This window comes from Manacus candei, unplaced genomic scaffold, assembly GCF_025592945.1.
Source record: "Manacus candei isolate 608988 ecotype Guabito, Panama unplaced genomic scaffold, ASM2559294v1 h1tg000023l, whole genome shotgun sequence".
Classification (NCBI taxonomy): Eukaryota; Metazoa; Chordata; class Aves; order Passeriformes; family Pipridae; genus Manacus; species Manacus candei.
In genome coordinates, this window is record NW_026138071.1 from 12,842,049 (window position 1) to 12,863,217 (window position 21,169).

General features: G+C 40.7%; 1 protein-coding gene and 1 long non-coding RNA gene across 8 annotated transcripts in view; one reads left to right on the plus strand and one right to left on the minus strand.

Annotated features, from left to right (window-relative positions):
- Positions 1–21,169, plus strand: part of RAPGEF4 (Rap guanine nucleotide exchange factor 4) — a 152,174-nt gene that overhangs the window by 123,428 nt on the left and 7,577 nt on the right. For 4 of the 7 annotated variants that reach the window (XM_051787373.1, XM_051787375.1, XM_051787378.1 and 1 more), the window contains 8 exons: positions 2,145–2,291; positions 3,493–3,590; positions 6,615–6,740; positions 7,175–7,353; positions 13,791–13,881; positions 16,159–16,209; positions 16,846–16,933; positions 17,270–17,334. In XM_051787373.1, coding sequence (XP_051643333.1) covers positions 2,145–2,291; positions 3,493–3,590; positions 6,615–6,740; positions 7,175–7,353; positions 13,791–13,881; positions 16,159–16,209; positions 16,846–16,933; positions 17,270–17,334 — 845 coding nt within the window. The other 3 variants (XM_051787374.1, XM_051787376.1, XR_007904528.1) reach the window with 3 other exon arrangements.
- Positions 16–13,276, minus strand: LOC127471080 (uncharacterized). Its single transcript, XR_007904548.1, has 3 exons — positions 11,990–13,276; positions 10,302–10,406; positions 16–220 (listed from the first exon to the last, which is right to left on the minus strand). It is a non-coding gene; the product is annotated as an uncharacterized LOC127471080 (long non-coding RNA).

The window sequence follows — 21,169 nt, forward strand, 5'->3', positions numbered from 1 at the left end:
CTTGAGCCACTGAGATTTGTGTAACTTTGTCTCTCTCAAAAATGTGGTCTAAAAATAAATAAAAGTACCTACCTACAGTTTTGAAGCCTGGCCTGAAGCAAACCCTTTTTACTTTTGCTAGCCCAGTATTCTCCATTGTTGATTTGAGGTGCTCCTGGTCTTTTCCCTTAGTTACTTGTGCTATCAAACACTGTGCTTCCTCAGAGGAAGATGTAAAAACCTTTAAAATAAGGAACGAACAAAACAGGTAAGAACCAGTACAGACAGTTTACTGCAGGTAATGGCAATGCAATAAATAGTGGTGCTGAAGGTCATGTTTGAGCCTCTGTCTCCCCACCATAGCTTGAGCTAACATGTACAGCTGTTGCTTTGCAAGATAGGACTGGAGCAGATAATCATGACACAGATCATACAATCATAGAATCTAGGCACACAGCCTAGAAAACAAAATCTACTGATTTGTCCTATTGCTAATGTTTGATTGTCTGAAGAGATTAAGGTAAAATTTACAGCAGCGTATAAGAATATAATTTTCAGATTATTGAAAAGGTACTTTCAGTGGTTGCTTTGGTGCATCTTCACCTAAACCAGCTTCTGTTTCAAGGTATTTGATATTAAAGGATAGCTCTTCCTAATGAACAACAATAAAAACAAGGCAACAAAATGCAAGGTCACGTAGCTTAGAAAGCTGGGCATAAACCAGATCGATGGAAGAGCCGTGTCAAAAGCTGGAACTAACTACATATGAACAACAGACATCCTGTCAGGCATGCAGCCTCTCTTGTCCATATCAGTGTTTCTTCTAGGCCTACAAAGAGGAAAACAGTTCCTGCTACCAGGGAAATACTACTTCTTGTATCTGTCCAGACAGGCAGTAACCGCTCCTTTCATGGCTGCACCTTTCTCATTCGCAGGGCAGGCAACGCACTGAACACTGAAAATCCATGGATATGTAACCCTCAAGGCTGCTTGACTTGGCTTGACAGCTAAGCTGAAGGAGTATTTTGCTTCTTCTGTCTTAAATTGATGTCACTTTGGGCTGCCTTACTTTTTGCAGGCTAATGTACTATCATACTGATTTCTAGGCAGCCAGAGGCCTGGGTTTATGTATTACTCTGTGAGCCAATTTGATCTGTACACACAAGTGTATACTTATTACTCTGTGGTATTATTCTTCATCGTCTACCATATTCTTGATTCAGCAATTACATACTTGCTTGCAAAAAACAGGTTGCAACACAGTTTGATTCAAGTTCTGTTTGTAACCAAGACTATTTTCAAATCTGTTTTGTAAATATGAAAATTATTTTCCTGTAAGTAAGAGAGTTTGCAGCCAGTTTTACTGACTCTTGAAAAGAAGTGTTGATTTAAAATAACATAATGTCTGGATCATAACAAAGTGTCTGATTAAATTAGTATCCGTAAATAACGTAACATCCATAAATAATGAATCATACATTCTCTCAGCTTCTCTTCATAGGGGAGGTGCTCCAGCCCTCTTGTCATCTTTGTGGCCTCTTCTGGACTCACTCCAGCAGGTCCACATCCTTCTTATGCTGGGGACCCCAGGGCTGGATGCAGAACTCCAGGAAGGGTCTCACAAGCAGGGGGAATCACCTTCCTCAGCCTGCTGGCCACTCTGCTTTTTATGCAACCCAGGACACAGTTGGCTTTCTGGGCTGTCAGTGCACGTTGCCAGATCTTGTAGAGCTTCTTGTGAACCAGCACCCCCAAGCCCTTCTCCTCAGGGCTGTTCTCAATCCGTTCTTTTCCTGCCTATGTTTGTGCTTGGGATTGCCCCGACCCAGGTGCAGGACCTCGCACTTGTTAGGCTTCATGAGGTTTGCACAGACCCACCTCTCAAGCCTGTCAAGGTCCTTTCTGGATGGCATCCCTTCCCTCCAGCACTTCAGTAGTGAAACACTAGTTTATTAAAACATGGTTTATTACAAGTTCTGAGAAATCAGAGATTTCTATATTAGAAATTGTAGAACATCTGTGAAATGGGGAGCTATCAAAACTGTAGTGATTTATTGATGCTTTGTTTCGTTTGTGAGGAGTGGTTACTGAAGTGAAAGTAATTTGGTACAGTAAATCTGTGGTTTTTACACGTGGAATACTCCATGCAGTCTTCTTTTCTTTAGTTCTGTTTAAGGTGTACTGCATAGACCAAACCTATACCACTATCCGGGTGCCAGTGTCTTCCTCTGTGAAGGAAGTGATCAGCGCAGTAGCAGACAAGCTGGGTTCTGGAGAAGGCCTCATCATAGTGAAGATGAGTTCAGGAGGAGGTACTGTATTTGCATCATCTTAAACACTTCTCAGTTACGGTGAAGCTGAATATTTGGAGGGATTGAAAGACTAATTCTGTCAAGGCTTTTATACCCATGTGCATGTTCAGCTAGTACACAAGTTCTATCTTAGAGGCAAGTCCTTCCTCTACTGGAGGCACAGGCTGGAGCTCACATGGGAGACAGGAAAATGGAGAAGCTTGTGTAAACATGCTACAGAGCAGAGCTACCCCAGTTTTCCTTCACTGTTAGACTTGTAAGAGTTTTTAAACAACAGGAATAGGAGGTAAGTATGGATAATCCCAGGCTAGACTTAGGAATCAACAACCTCAGAAAACACTGCAGTGCAGACGTTCTGGTAGTGGTCATTACCATTCTGGCTGCTCTGCCCATGCAAGGCATTACAGAGCAGCTTAGTACCAAACTCACCGACCTCATGTTCGCTGAGGGTCAGGAGTCAGACCCCACTAATAGGCTGTGAAAATGTTAAGAGTAGCTGCAAGATGAATTCTTCTGGAGCATTGGTGATGTTCAAGTGCTTTGGTTGAGTATGACTGTGTGGAGACACACAGAGGTAATGAGAGCTGTGTTGGAAGGCATTTTTGCAAACAGTGGTGCCTGCCAAAAACAGCTCACTTCCTGAGAACTAACACCAGGCAGCTTTTCTTTTTGCAGTTGCAGCAATTTTTTATTGTCAGATTTGCTGACAGCCATCACATGCTGAAAGAAACTATTTTGTAAGTTACTTCATTGTCTTTTCTTTACCTGTGATGTGATGCTCTTTTAGAACTGCTGTAATGCATTTTATCACCTCCTTATGCATTTACTATCTTCCAAAGCAATTTCTATTAAGAACAGCTCTCCAAATGCTTACAGTTCAGCAAAGAATGAATGGAGTCCCTAATTATGGCTTAATTTTTGTAGGCAGTTTCTAGAGATGGCATCATAGGCTTCTTGAGCTGTCTGTACAGTTTGGGACTGGGATTCTAGTTTTCTAGGAGACTGGTTTGGGCTGAGTTTATCATCACATTTCTTCAATAAAGAGGACCTTGTTGTCATCTATCTTGTATCCTGGACATTGGGTTACTGAGAAAAATTTGTTCCCAGGAGGGTGATCTGTGCCGTTGTTGGAACAGTCCTGCTGTAAATTCTACATATATATAATAATAATAATAAATAATTATTTGTTTAATTTTTACAGAAAAGGTTGTGCTCAAACCTCATGATGTTTCAGTGTTTACCACTCTCAGTGTTAATGGACGGCTGTTCGCTTGCCCCCGGGATCAGTTCGATTCACTGGTATGTATGTATGCAGTTCTCAGGAAGGTCAGTGCTGCAGTTCATTTGGACACTTGGCCTTTTTTGGATTATCAGTGCTTTAGGTAATAACGAGTGGAAACCTTCACAACAAAGGACTTGTCACAGTGCTATGGGATGAGCTCTGAAATTAAAACAAGCTAATATTACAATTTCCTAAAATAGACCGGAAATCCATCCATCTGATCCACATAACAGCACTTGATCCCAGTACTCTCAATCGGTCAGACTGAGCATTTAGGAAGAGTAGAATATTGTCACTGAGACATGCAGCAATTCCTCATTACAGAATTATCTCCTCAAAGCCATAGGGATATATTCTCAAAGATAAGTGTTACCAGTTAAAGCATTATGGAGATTTGATTCCAACAGTAAATTCCTTAAAATCTTTTATTTCTCATCCCCACAAAATACTGTGTTAAAATCTCAGATTTTGATTCTAAGTAGGTTCACAGAAAATATTCCCGGTAGAAAGTCTGTTTTTTCTTAGGTAGAATTGCTCATAAGTACTTACGGTTTATACAGCCATTCTAACAGTCTGCATGGGGTCTGCTTTTATAGAGTTTGATTTGACTGTACTTTTTGTTCCTTTTATTTCATTAAAAACAAATGTCATTGCCAAGTCATGTCAGCATGAACTCTATTACTCCTAGCCTTGTTTCAGCCTCCTGTATGCTTTTAACAAGCCACTTAGTATGTATGCCTGATTTCTTTTATAGATATGGTAAAATCTATGCTTTGCTGCTGCTTTCAATTTAGTAACCAAGGAATGCACATCCAGCATATGTAGTTCCATGCAGAGATACCTCTTGTTCAGTTTATTTAATTCTGGTGTTCCCTTAAGGTTAATTAATCCTGCCAAGTAGACACCCTCATGGGGCATGCTCTGTAAAGCAGGGGTGTTGCATCAGTACAGCTGCACTGGGCACTTACATATGGCTCTGCATTGTCTGTGTACACATAGCTCTGGCAGCAAATTGTCATGTCTTTCTGTGCCTTTTCCCTGTGCCATTTACCATGGATGAAGTCCTCAAAATGCTGCAGGAAGCTCCGTACAGGCCTGCAACGTGCTTGTTTTCATCAACTAGACTGACCAGTAGGAATTAGAGAGGTACATTCAGCACCTTAAAAATGGTTCTCAGCACTGCATAGCAGAATACATCCCCTTGTCAGCTGCATTTTTTCAAAGAGGTATAAACAAATAGAAAAATGTTACAACCTTATCTGTCTCCCAGTTTAATCCTTTCACATTCCAATTTCTGGCTGCTGCCTGTGCATGAACATTTATTCACGTTACATTTGGCAATTCTCGTGTGAAAATTGTTCTGGGTTAGATGAATTTTCAGATATGCTGTGAGTTTGCATCTAAGTGCTTCTTTCCTAGTCCTGGAAAATACGTGTTTGTTATGGTAACAGCTATGTTGTGTTTGTCTCCAAATAGGGGGAAAAAAACCCTCTTTCAATCTCTGGGCAATTCTCTTTCCACAGATTTCCACAAATTAGGATTTTCTACACAAAACTGCTCTGCTTTTATTTCATACATTGTCATAAACTAAAGAAATTTTGTGTTTGTGCAAATCCCAATTCAGAGCAATCTGCAGACTTTTATAAGATTGATGGCTGTCCTGTTTTTTTTTATTAGAGGATACTTTTCTTATATACACTTTTTTAAAAAATTGTGGATGAAGCTTTTAAGGTAATAATGCTTTTATTTGGTTTAGTAGTTTTTAATTAGTTTGTATTATGCTGATATTTGAAAGAAAAGTTTTCCCTAGAGAACAAAGCAAGAATACATACAGGAATAAAGCTCCTACATACTGTGTGTTACTGAGAAAGTGATTTGATGTATTAATCCAGTCAGTCCTTTTTCTATTGCTAATATATTAATCTTATGTAAAAGAGAATTCATTTAGTAAGCTCATTTTTTATATTGCAGTGTGTAAATATGGTCTGTTAATGTTGCTGACTCCACTGAGTTTGTACTCAGAAAGGAGTCTGTTGACAATTCCGTGCTCCATCATTATCTGTTTAACAAAGAGGCGATGAGAAACTGGGAAACTTGTCAGTGAACTCTGCTGCCCTCTCCTGGGAACAGAACAGCTGACCTGCGAGTTCACAGGCAGCTGAACTGATGTTACACGTTCGAATTTGTTAGGATTGTTAGTATTTGTTAGTATTTTAGCAGCGCTGGTTCAAACACTTTGAACCTAATATGTACAACAGACTGTTTCAAATCTGACTTGACCTCAAGCCACGTTTTAAATCTCTGTTTAATCTAAGATTTACTTGTATGCAAAACTATAGGTCACATCTCAGTTATTAGCTGCTATGGAAGTGTCTTTCAAAAATGTTTTGTACTTGATTCTTTCTCATAAGACTGTGTGCATACCATTTTAATTGGTGTAGCCAGGATTTTTACAGTCACAAATGGTACCTCCCTATACTGTCAAAGAGAAAGTATGAGGTTATTTTATAAATGATCAGATCACCTTGCAAGCATTGCAGATTTTTGAAGAATGGAAGATGTAATAATTCCCATCATTAGAATCAGGAATATGTAAAATTATTTTCCTTGTGCTTTGTGGCCTAGTTATTTGCATACATGATAAGGAAACATAACAAAAGTTTTGTGGAAAGATCCTAAACAAACACACATGCTTTAGTTAGCACGTGTATTGAAGCATTTATTTCTAGATTCAATTTTTAGAACGATGTTAAAAATAACACACTGAGAACAGCCTGGTTTATGTTTCTTATGGTGCCCCTGAAGGGCTTTCGGAATTTTCCTGACTATCCTGTACGTATTGAATACTGATTTTACACAGGGCTTTTCATTTCCTAATACCTACCTGTGGTTAAAAGCAAATTTCAGTTTTACTATTAGAAACATGCTTAGAAAAGCGAGGACACTGAAAAAAAAAAGAGTTAGAAACATAGTGAAAGGATGGCACCAATCATGCACTTAAGCATTTCTAAAATATTTTTATACCATTTTTCTGTTTGTAGGCACCATTACCAGAACAAGAAGGACCATCTACTGGTACAGTAGGAACATTTGAACTGATGAGTTCCAAAGACTTAGCACATCAGATGACAATTTATGACTGGGAACTCTTCAACTGTGTGCATGAGGTATGAGGACCTATCTATTCAGCAGGTTAGAATCTTCTAGAAGATGTTTAGTTGTACATTATAGGTTTTTGCATTATTTCCAAAACTTTTTCAAAGCTTGATTTTCAAAAATCCTACAATAAAGCCACCTACAGGTTTCAAAAGTATAAGACATTCTTAATTCTATAAGCAAAATACAAAAATAAAGTTCTGGACATGTGCTGCTCATTGAATTACTTTTGTATGTTTTAAGGTATAAAGCATCTGTAGTTATGCTTTTACTATGCCTCAGCTATTGTCTACTGGATTTGTAACCTGAATCCTTGTCATCTCTGCAGCAATAAATGTAAACTGCAGAGCAAGTTTCAGGCTAGATACTCATCTGGTCATTCTTAGCCTCTTTCCTCTGTTCAAAAGATTAGAAAAAAAATTCCAAACTGTTTTCTCTTTTCTAGCTGGAATTGATCTATCACACTTTTGGAAGGCACAATTTTAAAAAGACCACAGCAAATCTGGACTTGTTTTTAAGAAGATTTAATGAAATTCAGTTCTGGGTGGTCACCGAGATTTGTCTTTGCTCTCAACTCAGCAAGCGTGTTCAGCTGTTAAAGAAGTATATTAAGATAGCAGCCCAGTAAGTATACAGTCATATGTGAGCTGGAAGTGAGTTTCAGTATGGTCAGTATGTTTTTATTTTCTATTTTCAGACAGCCACACACAGTAGAGGTTAAAAGATTTTCTATTTCCTAATTCTGTCCATTTTCTTACAGGGCTGTATAGAACCTTGTTAATATATATTCTTTCCTGTGCTGTTCTCCATTACTCCTTGATCTGTGATTTCTTAGGGCCATGTTTTCACATCAAATTTCTGAGTAAATATATTTCAGTTTGTCATGACGAATCCTTCATTTACCCTTACATACATTAGCAATTATTAATATGGAAATTAGTAAGTATTAACAAAATCGAGCCTTAATTTTCCTGAAAACAGAATTACTTCTGGTGCTGCTCAGGAAAACCATTCTCAGAATTGCCCCGGGTGGGGGAAGGCAAGAGGAGAGAGCAAAGAGATGATGATGCTCGTGTTACTTTCAGTCTGCTTGGGATTCGCAGCAAGTTCGCTCACAATACAAAACTGGGGGGAGTGTCTGATACACCTGAAGGCTGTGCTGCCATTCAGTGGGGCTTTTGATAAGCTGGAGAGTGGGGCAGAGAGAAACCTAATGAGATCCAACAAAGGCAACTCCTCAGGGTCCTACTCCTGGGGAGGAATAACCCCAAGTACCAGCACAGGCTGGGGGGCTGACCTACTAGAGTTCATTCAGCTTTGTGGACAAGGACCTGGGAGTATTGGTGGGTGACAAGTTGACCATGAACCAGCAGTGTGCCCTTGCAGCCAGGAGGGCCAGTGGTATCCTGGGGTGCATAAGGAAGAGAGTGGCCAGCAGGTCACAGGAAGGAGGTGATCCTCCCTCTCTACTCAACCCTAGTGAGGCCACATCTGGAGTACTGTGTCCAATTCTGGGCTCCTCAGTACAAGAAAGACAAGGAGCTCCTGGAAAGGGTCCAGCAGAGGTCACAAAGATAATTAGGGATGTGGATCATCTCTGTTATAAAGAGAGACTGCAAGAGCTGGGCCTGTTTAGTCTGGAAAACAGAAGACTGAGAGGGAATCTCATCAATACATTCAAATATGTCAAAGGCAGGTACCAAGAGGATGGTGCCAGACTCTTTTCAGTGGTGCTCAATGACAGGACAAGAAGCAATATCCATAAACTAAAACACAAGAAGTTCCACCTCAACAGGAGGAAGAATTATTTACATTGAGGGTGGCAGAGCACTGGAATAGGCTGCCCAAGAACAATGTGGAGTCTCCCTCTCTGGACACATTCAAAACCCACCTGGACGCATTCCTAAGTAATCTGCTCTAGGTGACCCTGCCTTGGTAGAGGAGTTGGACTAGATGATTTCTAGAGGTTCCTCTGTGATTTTTTTTCAAATACTTTTGTTTTAAAATGCAGGAATATAAATGTCCTAATTTTTTACTTACTGCTGGGTCTTAGGTTAGATAGCAGGCCATTCTTGCTGTCTTCTTTTATTCCTATTCAAAGCTACTTGGAGCCTTCATGCCAGACATCTCAGCCTTGACTCCTTAAAGACAGTGACTGACTTCAGAGGGAGCAGGGCATGTCCATGCCCTGCATAGCTACTAATTTTTATCAGTGTTTCCCTATCTTTCCAGTTTGTGGTGTTTTTATTGTGTTCATTGCTGTCTGAACAGTTTGCTGAGGTGTGCGGTGTTTGTCTATGGCTTTGGGCATTGTGACTAGAAGCCTTTAGGCAGTTTTACCCAACAGGCATGTTGTTACTTGCAGTTAAACCATAAGTTTTAACTTTTTTGCATCATTAAATGGACTTGTGTAAAGGAAGAGATTACTATTACAGCTGTGGTGCCACCCTCCTCCCAGTTAGTAATTGCACATAGCTGAAGTCTGTGTTCACACTGAAACTGGGTGGCTCCTTCCTCTGGGATGCCCTGCTCTGCAAGTACTAGCTTCCTTCTGGGAGCTCCTTTGGGCCCTCATGTTGGATTACAATTGGTCAAAGCTGAAGACTTTCAAAATCTAGTGGTGGGCATGCAGGATCAAGTTTATAATTAGAACAGAGAACAGAATTTACCTCTTTAGTTTCTAAAAATACATATATCACATATTCCATTATCTCACTGCACAGTGCAGGAGTGGGAAGGCAGCCGCTGGCCTGGCAAACTGCGCCCAGGAGAGGGCAGTGGCACCCACACACAGATGCATCGGGGTCTTTCCTAAACTCAGGCATGAAGTGGGGAAAATGTTGAAATGTGGTCATTAAGATACAGTAGTAATTTCCATGAACGCTTGAAATCAAAGTATCCTAAAAATTACAGTTAAATACCTCCTTAATAAACGGCCCTAGCCCATGGGTTTTTCAGAGTCATGGGTTTAATCCTGTGCTATTTACAACAGCCTGACAACCTCCTGTTTACTTCCATGTTTCTGGTATCACTACAATGCTAAAAATAAATAGCTAAAAGCAGTCTGCTCTGCTGAGTCCTCTTTGTCTCCTAAAAGCAGAGAAATCTGAAGCACAAGATTTTCCTCTGTACAAACCAAGAGGGCAGGTTTAATTGCAGCCGCTGGAAAGGCTCTGGGAAGTTTTGCCAGGCTGCTGCCCTCTGTGCAGTGCTGCCATGGTAACGGGTGCTACAGCATGCACTAAAACAAACACAAAGTGCACCGAAGTTAGAGGGGGGAAAAAGCCCAGGCCTTGAAGCAGTATCTTTGAGGAAGTTTTGCCTGTGAAGATCCTTGAGACCTAATGAGAACTTTACCCTACCTAGAAGTACTAGACTCATTAGAAAAGTGTCTGGGGAGAACAGCTCAGCGCTGCACTATTAATCTTAGGCATAGCTAGTGGTAACAAGATGCCTCACATGTACCAATTTTCAAAGATAACTGCTACTGAGAACCCTGTTTCAGTTCTGTGGCTTGGGGCTCAGATGCCATCGCAGGAGGCACGTCATTTTGTGTCTGCCACCCCACTCACCCTGTGATGTGTGCTCCCAGCCTGTGCAGGCAAGGCCAAGTGCTGGCTCCAAGTGCTGTGCAAATGTGCTTTCAGTTCCAGGAGCCAGAGTCGCTTTTGCATCTGCTGGAAAAGGATGCAGAGGTTACCAGGTTCATCTCTTTTCTCCAGCTATTGTAGGATTAAACTTTCAAACAAAAGGGAAAAGTGAACTATATTTCCAACAGTGAGTTCTTCCTATATTAATTGCATTAGAAAGGCCTTCTGGGATGTGCTTGCACATACTCTTATGGATATCCACAAACCCAGTTTGTGTATATTTCCTCTTGCAGATATATGCGCAGGCTATTTAGAAGCCTTTTTGTGTGTCACTGTACTCAGACACTTTCATTCAGTTTTTGAAAATCATTCTTCCTGTACACATGCATATGTTATAAGCCCAATGAGCCTATAAGAAATTTTTGAAGTGTGTGTGTGTTTATAGAGAAAATGCCAAGATGAATATGCTCGTGTAAGTACCGAGAGATTCTAACCACACATGTGTTTTTGTATTGGAGACAAGAGAGTATGTATGTGTGTGTGTTCACTATTCATAACAACAGGAAGATTTTTCCAGTACAATCCATTTTGGAAACAGAGCGATCTCTGTTCTGAGCACATTGTGGTGCTTTAGAAGATCCACTTTCTGACATTTTACATGCAGTATATATGCAGTGGAGCCATGCAGCACTGTTTCTACTACCTTACAGGGCTCCTCTGTCTGAAACTGAACTATTTAGTGTAGAGCTTGTAGAATTTGCAGAAGTTCTAGTGTAGAATGTCATACATCTAGATGGATTTTAACTGGGACTTTGTCAAATTGCATTGCTTAACGAGGTATTTGGCAAAACATTTCCTTTTTAAAATGAAGAGAGATTCAAATTAAATATTGCAGATACAGTTGCAGCTGCCTGCATTGTTTGAGCACTAGTGCTGTGTGGTACTAATTATTTTTACTGTGCCACAATTTACTCCTAATCCTGTCGTGGACTGTGCACAGATATCCCTTTATGGGTTTAGTTGTGCCTAGGGAAGAGGCTATCACTGATAGCCTATCCTGGCTGCATTTCATCTTTATTTCCCCTCAGATCCACTAATGAGGCACTCCCTGACCTGCTGGAGTCAGAACAAGTTGGTGTAGCTTTAGCGTTTTGATTTGTCCTTGCTAACCTTGCTCACTGTCCCTAATCTGACGTGGGAGAATTGTATGAGAAGCTCTGCCAGAAGATCTGAGGGGGCAGTAGTCTCCCAACAGACAGACCATCAGATGGGAGAGGTCATTTATTCACATGCTCAGTGTTCACACAGTGCAGACACAAGTAAGGCCCAGATCTAAAGGACTCACCCACTCAATACATCAAGTCTGGTGAAATGGAGGGACAGAAAGTAGAGAATGATGTGGATGATGGATGATAGAGATTAGCATGATGTGGCAGTTATGGAGTTGGACAGTAGGATGTGATGATGATTGTATTAATTTCATCTGAAGCTAAGGATACCTCAGAGGAGCTAAGAGCTTCAGGATGAATGAAAAAATCTGTCTGAGAATCATAGTTAGAATCTTATTAAAGTTTTCTTGGTAAATCATAGAATCACAGAATAGTTTGGGTTGGAAGCGACCTTAAAGATCATCTAGTTCCAACACCCCTGCCAAGGGCAGGGACACCTACCACTAGACCAGGTTGCTCAAAGCCTCATCCAGCCTGGCCTTGAGCAATTCCAGGAATGGGGCATCCAGAACTTCTCTGGGCAACCTGTTCCAGCATCTCACCATGTCATAGTAAAGAATTTTTTCCTAATCTAAACCTGCCATCTTTCAGTTTAAAGCCATTAGCCCTTGTTCTGTCACTACATGCCTTTGTCCAAAGACGCTCTCCAGCTTTATTTCAGGCCCCCTTTAGGTATACTGGCAGGTGCTCTAAGGTCTCCCTGGAGCCTTCTCTTCTCCAAGCTGAACAACCCCAGCTCTTTCAGCCTTTCTTCATAGCAGAGGTGCTCTGGCCCTCTCATGATTTTCAGGGCCCTCCTTTGTACTCACTCCAGCAGATCCATGTACTTCTTATGTTGGAGGCCCCAGAACTGGTCACAGCACTCCAGGTGGGGTTTCACAAGAGTGGAGTAGAGGTGGAGATTCACCTCCCTCAGCCTGCTGGCCACACTGCTTTTGATGCAGCCCAGGACACAGTTGGCTTTTGGGGTACAAGCACATACTGCAAAGTCAGATAGAGGTTCTTGTCAACCAAAAACCCCAAACCCTTCTCCCCAGGGATGTTCTCAATCCATTCTCTGCCCAGCCTGTTATTTATGCTTGGGATTGCCCTGACCCAGGTGCAGGACCTTGCACTTGACCTTGTTGAACTTCATGATGCTCAAACACAGTTCCACCTCTCAAACCTCCCTCCACCATACTGACCACACCACAGAGCTTGGTGTCATCAGGAACCTTGCTGAGGGTGCCCTCAGTCGCACTGTCCATGTCACTGACAAAGATGTTAAACCCCAACAGTCCCAATACCAATGCCTAAGGAACACCGCTCACATCAGAAGCAGCAGAAACTGAGGTGCTGAAATTGGATGTTGGCAAATCAGTTGAGAAAAATAGCGAATTATTTGTGAGAATCTAGTGAGACGCAGATTTATGAAGTATAGGCTTTTGTTCTCTCTCTCTCTCTTCCCTTCCCATTGGGTCAGTGAGCCACCTGATGCAGTTCCAGCTGAGCAGCTGTGTCAACTGTTCCTGTGCCTACTCCTGCATGTGGCTTATTGGATCTTCCATAATACTGTTACATGTTCCAGTTTTTCCTGACTGGTAGCAAAAGTCCTTCTTTGCATCAGAGGTGAAGTGTGACCCAGAGCTCCTAGTGCCCAGGATCTCTTTAATGATGCTGGTAACAAATGGCAGTTTTTTGCCTAAAACATACTAAAGAATTGAGAATCTGTAAGTAATAGAAACTCTGTACTGCAGGACAGGTCACTGGCATGGGACATCTCTAGACAACTGGTCTTCTCCCTTTAAAAAGACTCAGTAACCCTGAAAACTGCAATGAAGATCATCTAGGGAGAACTTCCAGTCTTCAGTAGCTGTTCAGAACCTGTCAGGAAATTCTGCAGCAAATGAGGTTGTAAACTACTTGCTTCCGCTGTTTCTGGTATCCCTTGGGACTGAACTGAGCCCTGTTTCAGTACTGTGTTTCTGGGTGGGGAATTGCTTAAAAAACTAGGAGTCCTTCCAGAATCTGGCACCCAATGAAGTGAAAGTAGAAGGTCATTTTAGGAGGGAAGGGAAACGAGCCTCCAGAGTGTGGTGAAGTACTAGCACATTGGAGAAGAGGTGTCTGCAGACATGCTAGCCAGAGCTGCCCAAATTAAGTCACATGTAAGCTAGATGCCTGGCCGCAGTTCTCTTGAGATTGTCATATGTACTGTTCTGACTGATGTATACAACTTAAAACCTTGCCCTTTGTATTTCAGCTGTAAAGAATACAAAAATCTGAATTCCTTTTTTGCTATTATTATGGGACTAAGTAATGTTGCTGTGAGCCGTCTCTCATTAACATGGGAGGTAAGTCTTAGCTAAAATCCAGTTCCAAGAAACTTGACAGGAATTTATGCTTTTAGTTAGGAAAACTGTGAATTGGGTCTTTATTATTGATAAAATTAGATCTACTAATTCAGCTCCTGACCGTAAGTCTTTAGTTAAGGCTGGCAATTTTTAGTAGTAAGGCAGTACACCGTACCCATAAGATGTGCTGAACAGTCACAAGCAGTTAACAAGAGTGACAACAGTGGCTTCAATTGATGAGCTAAACTGTCCAACAGGATAAGCAAGTTAGCCAGCTAACCTCTGAGATCAGCTCATCCTCTGTGTGCCTTTACTGGTGGTTCAGTGAGATCACTCCATGGATAATTCTCTAAAATTCATCCTCTGTTTATACATATTATTTTCTGATCTCCATAGGGACTCTGTTGCTCTGTTAAAGTGTGGGTTTAACCCACATTTAACTGTCTTAACCAGTTCTGCTTTTCTCTCTAACATGCATTTCCCTGCTTACTGTCAGAGGTGCTCTTCATTCTCAGAGCTTCCACCTTTTTCTGTGGCTTTGCTCTTTTGTATATCAGTATATAAAGGGGGTGCAGTGTCCAGCAGGGTGAGGTAGTAAACACATGTAACCCCTGAGAACATACTGGTTGTCAAAAGCAGTGCAGATTTGAATGTGCATGTATTCTGTTCATTAGAAATTCAAAATAATTAGCATGACTATGTTATTGATGGAACTGAGACCAAAATTTGAACACCTTTACAAATGTGCTCTGAAACAGGAGATCAGACTAACACGTCCGAGAGGTCACCAGCCCTAATTTCAAAAGTACACGTTGCAAGGGGCATATACAATTGGTGCTATAGGCAAAGATTTTCAGTTTCTTAAAATAATGACCCTTCATTTGTGGCCACTGAGAGGATTTGGGAGAGCTGAAACAGTACAGTAGCATGAAGAGACAAGAAGGAATTGAATATATATACTACATACAGCAATCTGAAATGGGCACTGGGTCTGAGCTGAGGGGAGCACAGATCACTTGTAAGTGTGGGGTATTAACTTGAGATCAGGGAAATGTTATCACACTTCACTTCTGTAGAGCAGTCAGTTTATCAAGAGAATTTCTGCAATTTGATTTTTAGCCAGAAAAATATACAGAATAGACTTAAAAACAAACACATTGAGACCTGATTTTTGCTATATTATCATGCATTTGCATTAGTTGCATGCACAAATTAGATATTTGCAGGTGCAAATGTCCAATTATACCACTTATTTCACAAATACCTAATCTGCATGCATATGCAAACTAGGCACACAGTTGTTGACACACATCATTAAAAATTAGGCCCTTGCTGTGGCACAGCGTAAATAGCTTGCTAGGGTACACACTCCAAATGTAGAAAGTATTGCAAAAAATAATTTCTGCACTAAAAAGTCTCTATTAATTTTTAATGTTATCCACTTCCAGTGGTAGTCTAATTAATTTAGCAAATGCAGAGAAATTTCTTGTTAAAACTAGAAAGTTGACGTATTCTGAGTGTACCTAAAAAATTACCGTGATGTCTGAAACTAATTTATAACATATCTTTTAGTCTTTATAGTGAAGTTATTTAATCTGTATGACATAACATGCATGCAGGGGGGAAAAACTATTTAGTAAAGCCCATTTCATCTCAATCATTGCATCATCAACTGGCCATGTTTTATTTGTGTAGGTATTGTGGACTGAAAAAATATTCATTAATTTATACCCCAGAGAGTGGTAGAGGCCCTTTGCTGCTGGGCATGTCAAGATTTTAAGCAATAGTTGGAGATACATCATCATGATCAGAAAAACCTTCTGGAAATGCCCAGGCATGGATATGAATGTTTGCAAGGGCAATTCATCATAGGTATAATTAAGCTGAGCTGCCCCTACACAAGCTATGTGTAAACTGTGCTTTCAGATAGGCTATAATCAGGAACGTCCTGAAACCATTCACTTGAACTTCCACTTACATTCTGAATTCAGTGATTGTGATGTGAGCCAAACAAAAATCTGAATCTAAACATCCCAAAGGAGTAAATTCAAGTCAGAGTTTAAATCAGGATCCAGGTTTCATGGCTGGTCCCATCTCTATTTATAATCTGGTTGCTAGGAAACATGTTGTATTTTAGATTAGCACATTGTTAGAAATATCTGGCAAAAAAGTGCACTTTCCTGACTTAGGGCGCTGTAGAAGGAACTAGCATTTACAGTAAAATTACCACACTAATCAGATTTAATTAAGGTTTGCTATTTTTGTTTTTATTAACAGAAACTTCCAAGCAAGTTCAAGAAGATCTATGCAGAGTTTGAAAGCTTAATGGTGAATAGCAATAGATCCCTTATCCTATGCACAATCTGAGATAATTCAGCTTCTGAGTAACTGATTTGAATTCCTTGATTCAGAACATTTTATGTGTCCTTGTTTGACTTTAAGAAGTTTATGATCCCTTTTTAGAGCTGCTAAAACAAGTATGTATGACTAATAAATTATACTCTTAGGAACCTACTCTAAGAGAACTTATGTGCCACTCAAAGTTAATCTGGGAACTCAGGAAAGCTTTATCACATGTTTTCTGATAGTACATATGGGAATTTCTATTTTTCAACCTGGATTTTTCCAGGCAATACATTTTAGTGTTACATATGCAAAACTGGATCTGCAGCTGCAAGGAGGGAAGAAAAATGTTTGGTTTCTTTTATGAAGGATGTTTTTGTAATCATATCTTACCTCGCTATTTGGCATGAAAAAATGTTTGTGTTTAGTGACTGCATTCTCATCATGTAAGCAGTCTGGGAGAAGGATGAAAGATGTCTGAATTTGCAGATACACTTTTAAAGGCACAGGAAAAAATAATTATTTTAATAAGTGCCATGACACCTAAATGAATGCATACAGTGTCTCAATACGTATAATAATACATATTAGTAATTATTTGATTTCTCTTTTTTCCATAAGGATCCATCGAGAAACCACAGGGCCTACAGACTAACTGTAGCTAAATTGGACCCTCCAATAATTCCTTTCATGCCACTACTTATAAAAGGTAAGCTTGGAAGTTACCAGAATTATTAACTTGAAAGCTATTTGTCAAATATTTGAAGGATAAGAGTAGCAGCAAGAAAAAGCAAAAATCAATCTCAGTGTGAGGTATGATCTTTTTCCATTATAAAAAGCATGACACAGAGACAAGAAAAACTGCTTTCATACATCTGAATATCATGCCTTGATTTTATTAGTCTTAGAAATGCTGCAAATTAAAACCTAAATGTTTTACTTTTACAGCTGCTGTGATTTTTGTAAGGGATAGATAAAATGTTCTGCTGGTTTGTATGGCCACAATTCAGTAATGGGCTTTTATGTGTCTTTTATTTCTATACAGACATGACGTTTACTCATGAGGGAAACAAGACATTCACTGACAATCTAGTAAATTTTGAAAAAATGGTATGTATAACATATTTGAAAGAAAACTTTAAAAGACCTCCCTATTCACCTCTTCAACCATGAACTTCTCAACAATGACTTCCAGGGCTGGAGAAAGTGAAGGCAGGAGCAAGAGCTGGCAAAAATAGTCTGTGTTGTGCAAAGCGCCTGGGACCTCTGGGTTTTGGAAAACCTCACAGAGGTGGAGAAGGAACTGAGCCATGCACAGCCAAAGTGTTTCCTAGGGGAGATAGCAGCAGTGACAGGAAGCAAAGCTGTCAGACACTTTTTAACAGCCAGTTTGGGACCAACCTGTGATTTTAACTGCTATTCCTTCAAACAAAACTGAACTGCCTCAGGTTGGGATAGTTCTGCATTGCTCCTCAGAGAATGAAGGAAGCATTAAATAGAATGTGCACAACATCTCATTTTCTTCTTTCCTTTAACAAGTGAAAGGAGACATCTGTGACTTGATTGCTTTCATATTGGAAAGGAGAATCAATGATAAAAGGTTAGATTATGCTCAAATTTGATTTATTTTAAATCCTACACGTAAGCTGTCATCATTTCAAACAGTGTTGTCAAAAACTGCAAGCAGGCAACTTGCCACCACAGAAATCTCAGCTGAAACTCAAGTTTCTCAGCAGTGGTTGCCAAGGCCATGTTCCTCCTTAATGACACCTGCATCTGAGAACTACGATAGCCAACCCAGCTATGAGCATCTGCATAGGGAAACAAAACCTGACTTACTGTTCTGGCAGTAAATTGTAGAATCACAGAATCACTAATGTTGGAAAAGACCTGCAAGATCAAGTCCAATCATTAACCCAGCACCACTGTGTTCACTAGTAAACCATATCCCCAAGTGCCACATCCACACACTCTTTGAACACTTCTAGAGATGGTGATTTCACCACTTCCTATGCCTATTCCAATGCCTGACCACCCTTACAGTGATGAAATTATTCCTCACATCCAATCTAAACCTCCCCTGGTGCAACTTGAGGCTGTTTCGTCTCAGCCATTCAGCAGCCATGCTAGAGCATATCTCCTCTGGCATATTTGCTTGTTCTTAGTACTGCAGTAACCAGAACCACTCTATGGTTATTTCCACTGCATCGTGGAGGAGTTTGTCTGACCCTCTGAGTACTGATAACTGCAGAGGGGGAAAAAGGAGGACTTTCAGCTCTTGGAAAAACTTCAGAGAAAAGTGGTCATCACTCTGAGTGAATTCTCTTAGATTTTAATCTGTAGCTCCAGGACAGCCTCTGTCCTAGGGTGAAAATACCCCTCTACTAAGATGAGACTTTTTTGTGGGTAAATGGCAGCGCTAATGCCTGAGTAAGGGCCTGACCTCACTTTGCATATGCAGACTGTGTTGCCATCTCCTTCCAAAGGCCTTGAGCCTTCTACCTGCAGAAAAGAATTAGGTAGATAAATATATATATATTAATGTAGATAGTAAGTACTTTGGGGAACACAAAGGGATCTCAGACTTGGTTGGAGCACCTCCAAACCAGAAGGGATGGCAGCTGCATTGCTATAGCCATGGTTCTGTGGCTGCCTCCAACATCTCCACCTCCCTTGGCCTATTTACACCTCCTGAGCCAGAAGAGCCGGTACATCCACTGGCCTCAGAGCTCTGTCCCTCAGGCTCTTCTTTGTAGCTGATTATGTGTAAAAGCCATTACAGGAGGCAGGAGTTCTGTAAGCACTTCCATAGACAGAACTTCAACCCAGACTTGTCATTTAGAAATAGTTCTGCACCACCGTATACCACACTTTGGCACTCCCAAGGCCAGGAGTGAATTTTATAGCAGCCTAGACTGATTTAGGCTGCTGCAGATCTGACCTTTTCACCCTAGTCTGCCCATTGCCTTCTCTTCAGCAGGATGTTATCTCCAGAACAGCAGTTTATTAGTAGTACCCAAAAGTCTTAAATAATATTTTACACTGCAAGAAGGTAGTACCAGTAATTGGGGTTTTGATCATTTTCTTTAGGAGGGGGAAGTGCATATCAATTAATTTTTTTTATGCTATATATTTTTTAAAGAATCAATATTATGTCTCACGTTCCTCCACTCAACGGAAAGGGAAACATCCTCTTTTAGTATTTTAAACCTTTCTTCAGTTGGTGCTCTACCTAAAAGCTCACTCTGCTTTTTCTCTTGGCCTTACTACAAGTATATCTTTTGTATTTTTATTGTTCTTCACTAGCTATTCTGCATGCTTCTATGGTGGTTTTACTGGCTCTCTCAACCCATAGCTGTTCAAAGCAACCTGTATTCAAATTCCACCCACATAATTCATTCAAATCCTAACATGGACCTGGCAGGTTTTAGCTTTTTGCATGTGACATCAGGTCAAGCAAAGAAGAAAAGCCTACTGTTAAACCTCAGTCGCTGCCGCCTACTTGTGTTGAGCTTACAACTGTCATATCCACACATAATTGCCAGATATTAACTAGTGAAGACAAGACCACTCAGCCAGATAACTCTCAGATATATTTTGCTCTCTTTTACATAAGGATAAACCCAAGGTAAATCTGTGATGTTACTCTGCCATTTTCAGGAGAGAAGCAGAAACCAGATTTCCTCACAGGAATCATGTCCTGCCATTTGTTGTTACTGTCTGTTTGTTCTGCTGCATGATGTTCTCTTAAAACCAGATGGAGATTCCTCTGAATATTGCTGGGAGCTACCCTTATGGATCTTTCTAAAACATCTTTGTTCTTTGGAAAATTGTTTCCCTTGATCCATCCTAACTTTGATGTTTGCTGAAGTTTATGAATAAAAATATCTGGGTAGTTGCCACTGTTGGTGCCATTTGCCACCAAAGGAGGTGGGTCCCTCCAAGTCTCATGTAAGCACAGTGATGGAACTGAGAACAGCCTCTGGCATCATGTCTGCATTCTCACCACAGAGCTCTGATCCCGACAGCTGATGTGCTGCTGACAACTTTATTCCTGTAACTGGCAGCCAAAAGTAGAAGTTTGATCTAGTGGCATCTCTTCAGCTGAAACAGCTTCCTTTAAATCTTTTCTGTTTTGTGATGTTTCTGTTATTATTTATATTAAACGATGCGTCTTAAAACATGCAGGAACTGTGAAGCAGTGTCTGAGCCAGGAGCTCTCTGAGTGCCAGAAACAGCGAGGCCTGGTTTCCTAAACATTTGTGTTTCATGGCTGCCTGAGCTCTGCTCAGAGCTTTCCTCGTGGCTGGGGCATGTGTCGTTTCTTCATGGCTGGGGAATTCTGTGTGAATAGGCTTTTGTCATAACATAGGAACTTGCACTACAGCCTTTTTCCTGAAGGAGACAGGAGGGCACTTACACAATCTTTCTCTTGTCCACAGCCATCTATTTTCACAGAAAATTGGTAGGAGCTGTCTTGTGTTTGAAAACTCTGGGTTCTTTTTTCAAATTGACAAAAATTATCTAGAGAGGAAGGGAAAAACAGAGAGATGGTGTGAAACCACGTTAGCCTAGTCATTTTTAGCAACTCAAGCTAAAAAGGAAAGAGTCTGAGTCGATTTTTTCCTGCTACACTTTCCTATAAATTCATCTTTTCAGGGGTGTAGTGACCGAGCTGTGGTATTGGCAGTAGTAAAGGGACATCACTCTGCAGAGCGTCGCTGAGCTTTTGTGACTGCCTTTGTGACTGCCTGCTCCTTCTTCCCCATCTCCTGATCCCCCCTGGATGCCTTATTTGGAGGAGGCTGTGAGGAGTGGGAGGACAGGGACAGCTAGCCAGGGAAGAGAATAACCATGTGTGGCAGAGCCACGGCTACATGTAAAGAGGGACGTTTGTAAATGGACCCATTTGGTTTGTACAAGATGTGGGCAAACAGTATTGAAT